Source organism: Athene cunicularia (genome assembly GCF_003259725.1).
Source record: "Athene cunicularia isolate RWA chromosome 3 unlocalized genomic scaffold, athCun1 chr3_part1, whole genome shotgun sequence".
NCBI lineage: Eukaryota > Metazoa > Chordata > Aves > Strigiformes > Strigidae > Athene > Athene cunicularia.
Window position 1 is genome coordinate 13,090,956 of NW_020799097.1, and position 6,719 is coordinate 13,097,674.

At 41.2% G+C, this 6,719-nt stretch overlaps 1 protein-coding gene across 1 annotated transcript in view; it reads right to left on the reverse strand.

Annotated features, from left to right (window-relative positions):
• Nucleotides 1-4,201: 4,201 nt before the first annotated feature.
• Nucleotides 4,202-6,719, reverse strand: part of MYCN (MYCN proto-oncogene, bHLH transcription factor) — a 5,509-nt gene continuing 2,991 nt past the window's right edge. Inside the window, exon 2 of the mRNA XM_026846496.1 lies at nucleotides 4,202-6,212. Coding sequence (XP_026702297.1) covers nucleotides 5,123-6,212 — 1,090 coding nt within the window. The 3' untranslated portion in view covers nucleotides 4,202-5,122. The remainder of the gene's footprint in view (nucleotides 6,213-6,719) is intronic.

Consider the following 6,719-nt stretch of genomic DNA (forward strand, 5'->3'; position numbering starts at 1 on the left):
TTAATTGAAAGAAGGATCTGGCCAGTAGGGGCACAGAGCTGGATGAGAATCACAGATATATGTGTAGTCTGGAGTACTGAGTCCAGCTCTGGGGATCCCAGCATAAGAAGGACATGGACCTCTTGGTGTGAGTCCAGAGGAGGCCACAGAGATGATCAGGGGGCTGGAGCAAGTCTCCTATGAAGATAGGTTGAGAGAGTCAGGCTTCAGTCTAGAGAAGAGAAGGTTCTGGAGAGACCTTATAGAGTCTTTACATTACCTAAAGGGGGCTACAGGAAAGCTGGGGAGCGTCTTTTTACAAGGATATATAGTGACAGAACAAGGGGCAATGGCTTTTAACTGAAAGAGAGTAGATTTAGATTAGATAAAAGGAAGGAATTCTTTCCTGTGAGGGTGGTAAGACACTGGAACAGTTTGCCCAGAGAAGCTGTGGCTGCCCCCTCCCTGGAAGGGTTCAAGGCCAGGTTGGACGGGGCTTTGAGCAACCTGGTCTGGTGGAAGGTGTCCCTGCCCATGGCAGGGGGGTTGGGATTAGATGATTTTAAGGACCCTTCCAACCCAACCCATTCAATGGTTTTTCTTCAAAGCAGGGGAAATTATCACCTCATGCAACCTAACAGCAAAATGCCTGTTCTGCTGTGACTAAGCCTCCTTTCAGGGTCAGCACAAGCAGAAGGCAGCAAAAACTAGCTATGGTGGCAGACTGGAAAAGGTAGCCCAGCAGAAGTGCAGACTCGTCCGGGCACAGACCAAGGGCTCTAAATTCAGGCAATTGCTGAGACAAGATGGTGCTCTGCTCTATAGTCAGCTTCTCTTCCATGTTTGCACCATTACTTTCCTGTGAGATTTCTGGGAGTGCTGTGGGTTTCTAATGAAATCCCTGCTTACTTTAAAGGGGTCATTGTGACACCCCAAATCCCTTAAATTTGATGGCTTTGGGCTCCTAAGAGAAGAGACACCACATATAGTTTAGGCACAAAAGGGAAGAGAAAGGGGAAGGAGAAAAAGGGGAAACAGAGACAAGGAAAAGAAAGGAATACAGGTATAAATCATGAAGCACTTGCCAAGAGTGTGATAAACAACATGGTACATAAAAAAGTCATTAAATTAATGATCCCGAACTTAAAACTTTAAATAAAATTAAATCTTCTGATTTAAACCAGCTACAAGCCAGGAAATTCTGGCTTAAGAATGGAATCCTTTTAAAGTCATTTTATGCTAGCTTGGTTTATCAGTATACTTACCAGGAGCAAATGTGCCCTCTGCAAATTATACACATCATGAACTCTCAAGCAGTCATGCCAAGACCTGGTGATAAGTTGCTATAACAGCAGCTTGGGGTTTAAGAAATGCACTTTTCTTCACACTCGTAGCAACAGGTGACCTAGTGGTAATGACATCATTAACACATTTCACCTTTTTAAGCTCTCCCACTGGTGTTTTACTTACACTAGTTTATGGAGGAATCATTTCATTTTGGTGTTTCAAGATCCTTGTGTTCTTAGTGGTATTTTTAAGAAAATAATCAGAAACGTGAAAGGAGATCATCCTCTGGCATATGTGATTTGGGAGGAAACCATCTGATTCCACCAGCAGATTCTGTCTTCTATGAAAAAGAACTTGGGAATTTTTATAGCAGATCAGATAAGATTGCAATCAATCTCATTCAGTTTTCCCTTCAGGAATTGGCAATACCCGCTTTTTAATAAGCAGTTATTAAGTGCTTGACATATTTTCTAACAGATTCTCCAGACAGCTATGTTTGCATTTGTTATGCAAATGTAGGTATGTATATTTAAAAAAAAGGAATATTATCTCAATTTATTATTTGACTGAGTCGTCATGGACCCTTCACTGGAGATACACGTGCAGAAGGATCTTTTGTTACTGTTGTGGCTATGTCTCCGTCCTCTATGTACCCTTTCGGGTACTGACTTTTCAGAAAATATTACTAAATGAATTGTTTACCTCTTCTTTCCAAAACTTATCTTTCCTACACTTCTCAATTCTTTTTATCATGTGAATACAAAAGAATGAAAAAACACTATCTTCTATTTAACAACTGTACCTTAAATAACATCCTACAACTGAGATTTTTGTTTACAAACACATTTGTCCTTGACAACTTCCTCCCTACAGCAATATGAAAACAAATATATTAAAAAAAAAAAAGAGAAACCCAAAGTACTGAAGAAAAAAAAAAAGAAGAGAAACCCAAAGTACTGGTAGTACAATATATAGCAGCAAACAGTACAGTACAGTATGGGAGTATTTCTGAACCATATGGGGCCAGATTCTATCTCCATTGACATCAGTTAGACCTTTATCACTAATTCAAAAGGATCAGACCAAGACTTGCACACTGGAAAAGAGGCTTTCAAATGGGATTTGTGAATATCCAAACAAAACAGAGTATTTGACACCTTTATTATACTCTAAATGCTCGAATACCACAACAATACAAGGCAGAACTGGGTTGTCTCAAGAAGAGAAAAGAGAAGTAATTGCTGTCTTCGACTACCTAATGGGAGGTTACAGAGAAGGTGGAGCCAGACTCATCTCTGTTCAATTTTGCATGTTCGATCCTCAGTCAATACATTCCTAGACTGTAAAGAGACAGTGACAGATCATTCTGATTTTTATTCAAAACATGATTTGTATCTGCTAGGAATGTATTTGGCCAGTATACAGCTGTAACTTTTTTTTTTAAAATGTTATACTAATTCTAAACTGTAAACTCATGTTAAGAAGCTCTTGCTGGAAGACAAGCATGCACAGGTTAGAAATAAAACACAATGGATGTTTGAAAAGCTTCCCTTCTCCTTCAAGACTCATGTGACTTGTACCTTGTTTGAAAACAGTACAACAGCACTTCAACAAAAATTGAAAATAAAATGGGGGTTGAAAACTTTGTTGTAGCTAGTAAAATTAAATGTACCCTGTGATTGTCCACACAAACTGTCTCTGCTCAGGCTTTGTCTTTTACTGGTTTTTCACTGTACTGGGAAAGTGGAAGAAGCATGATCAAGTCCACATTAAGGTGATGAAAACTAAGATTCTATGGAATGATCATGGTCCTCAAGTCCAAATTTAGCAGCTATTAAGTCTATTCAGGCCAGTTCTTCAAATGGCATAAACTTGCGTAGGCCTAGTTGAATCTCAACATTTTTGCCCATGAAGGATCTGGATTTACTGCAGTGAAATATTAGTAAATACAGTTCCCAGTGTTCTTGGTAGAGAAGCTGCCTGGGGCCCAAAAATGCACAGGTCATGGGTACACCAACAAGCTACTGTAGGGCAGACATATGGCACATCCATTACTGCGGTGATTTTGCGTCCAAACTGCTCTTAACTCTGTTACCTCATGGAAAATAGAGATGTTCTGTACCTCCATCACCAAGCAAGTTACTTTCTTTGTGGCTGAAGTAGGGGCAGATGTCCCAGACTAGCTCCTTGCAAGTTATCCTTAAACTATTTAATGGCCATTTGGTCATTAAGGCATACCTAATTTTTCAAATTCACTGTGGGGAAGACAATGTCAGAAATACCTGTACAGACTAGAAAATAAAAGAACCACCATCACACCTCTTGAGACAACCACCTGCCAAGATTCATTGTTATTTGATGGATGCTTCAGAGCTCTGCATCTTCCCTGGGGTTTTTAGTTTTACTAACTTAGCACAAGTAGTAACACACAGGATTTTCAGCTAAAAACAAGAACATTAATTCTCCTATGCAATGATGGACCCCTTTGAGGTTAAGCCTTTTGTAATGCAAACAAGAACAGCAGGCAAGACCTTTGTTTACTACAAGTATGTAATTTTCTGTGCTGTAGCAAGTGTACCTCCATTATTTACTTCTCCACCCATCTACCACACTGGCCAGGCCCTTAGCAGAAGCATGCTGGCCGTTTCTGATCCCTTACAATTCTCTGCATACAGTGAGAGTATTCCAGAAAGTCTTCACAAGACACAGAAGTCTTTCCATTAACTGTGGTACATTCAGTCCCCTGGGATGATCCTGACTTCACAAGAAACATCTGAAAGCATGAAAGAATAGGAAAATTGTTCTCACTACAATTACTTTTAAACCAGAAATGGAAATGTCCTGCCTAGCATATGGGACGACATTTTTGTACTTTCTGTACATTGCAAAGTTAAGGATATTTGTAAGAACTTAATTTAAAAGAAAAAGTAAATGGCACATTATGTAATTGCTATTTATTTTCATAAACATGAGGTATTTCAAAGTGCTATAAGACGCAGCACTAAATGTACATCGTTGGAAGAAATTAAAACACAGAACTTTGCAGTTACCCAGTTCTATGCACCAAACATGAACAAATACATTAACTGGAAGAAACAGGCTAGGAAAAGGCATATATAGTAAATTTCTTTACAAAAGTTTCTTAGTTCAAAAAAGTGATAAAGTAATATCTACTCAAAACTTTCACAACTCATTTTCATACGAAAATATAAGTATCAAATTTAGTTATGTATCAGCATCATACTAAAGTATACAGGCAATGTAAGAATTAGTACAGTACATAACAGAGATTAACAATATATTTGTATACAAAAACATGCTCCTCAAACATTGAGGTATTACAGTACTTAGGTATGAACTTCCAGTCTAATACTGGTAGCAAAAGCCACCTCTCATAACCCAAGACATGTACAAAAGGCAAGTGTGTAGATGGTATTTACAGAAAATTCCCACAGGGGTACAAAATGCCAACCCCTAAAGTAACATCTGTTAGAACATAAGCACCATAAAACTTAGGAATGAACGTTTTAAAACTCAACTAGATGTCATCAGCAGCTCCAAATGCTCACAACAATTGAAAAAAAAAAAATCCCCACCATCTACAGTTCTTAAGAAAAACAAAGGCAGTCCATTGTTGTTTGGTAGTCTTGCAATCAGCTCCTTGCAAGAACATCCATTTGCTCCGTACCCGGATAATATAGTTTGTCGATTACTTCAGGGACTGGATTGAAAGTAAAACCAACATTCTTAACGTCAAAAAACACAATTTTTTTTTTAAAGAATCAAAAATGTGCAAAGTGGCAATGACTGTCCTGGTCAGCCAAAAAAAAAACAAAAAAAAAAGAACAAAAAAAGTTTAGCAAGTCCGCTTGTATTCTATTTTCTTTAGCAATTGTTGTTGCCTGGCTTGCAATTTTTCCTTTTCTAGCAATAACTTTTGCTCCTCAGCCTGAAGGGAATGAACATATTCAGTGGCTTTTTTCAAAATCACAACTTTTGCAGCTTTCTCATTTTTAACCAGTTCTGGAACATGGTCCCTTAATGTGAGGAAACTTGACCGCAGATCATTACGCCGTTGACGCTCCAGTATATTATGGTTGCGTCGACGTTCACTATCCTCTGAATCAGAGTTTCGAGGACTTGAACTCTTTGACTTTGGTTGGATCGTAGGTTTTACTGGACGGGGCACCTCGGTTTTTAACTTTTTCTGTGGTGGAGCATCTTCACTCTCCACATATGGAGAAGGAGCGGCATAATTATGCTGCTGGTGAATTGGTGCGCAACGCTTTAAAATCAGTTCATTCTGCTGTGTCCTGACTGATGGAAAAGTGGTATTCTTAGGACGCACTGTAATAGTAAGGGTGGTAACAGCCTTGTTGGAGGAGGAGCGTCTTTTCTCCACTGTCACAACATCTATTTCTTCTTCTTCATCCTCTTCCTCCTCATCTTCATCATCTTTTGGTAAGAGAAAATGGAAAATAGAACAGACGTTATTCTCACAGAAAATACGCTGAACAAGTATCAAGCCAGATGTATTTATTGACAAAATACAGTAAACCAGCAGTGAAGTAACTGATAGCAAAAACAGGGTGTGCCCACCATGTGTAGTCAGATATAGATCTGGAAAAGTATGTAATACACATGAAATGACTGAGGAACTGTGATTTCTGAAAGTTTTAATAAGGGTTTTGAAAAAAACCTTCAAATTCTCAATCAAAGCGGGGCTACCACCCACATCATCATAACGGCAGTGAAGAGTTTTTAGACAGAATGTACGTATTTTGGACGGAATTGTAGAGCTGCGGTACAAAAGGCATGCACAGTGCCACAACACAGCCCCTGCTTGGTAGAAAAGCAGCCGGAAAACGAAACAATCGCTGGGTTTGTTCTGAGGCAGAAGGTGAAGCTGCTCCAGCCGGGGACCCTTTAAGCCGGCGCTTGGTGCACTGCCAAGAAGACAGCTGTTGGAAGTGCTTCCTCACCCAAAGCTGTCAAACCAGACATTAAAGGGACAGCAGGCTTTGAAACTCGGGACGGATCACCAACTTTATGGCGATGGTCACACGGCCCAGCTCGTCTACACACGCGAAACCACGTTTCAGCCCAAGGGGACCCCTCTGCAGGCACGGACAGGAGACCCTTCCGGGCATTTTTAGGTCCTGTAAGTGCAAGCGCCGCTCTGCGGGGTCACCAGGCTGCTCCAGCCTTCCCAAATCTCGCCTAAAGGCACGCACGGTCCTCCCCCACGGACCCCTTCCCCAGGGTGGCAGCGGCAGCCCGCTCTGCCCTCCGACCCCCCCGGCACGGCCGGCCCAAAGTCCCCCGCAGGGGACGCGGCGACGGGGCGCACGGACTGACCCTGCCTCCCTCAGGGCTTATTCTCCCCTCTCAGGAGGAGCCGCGTCCTCCCCCGCCGCTGCCATCGACGCCGAGCCCGCTCTCTCCCCGCCGCG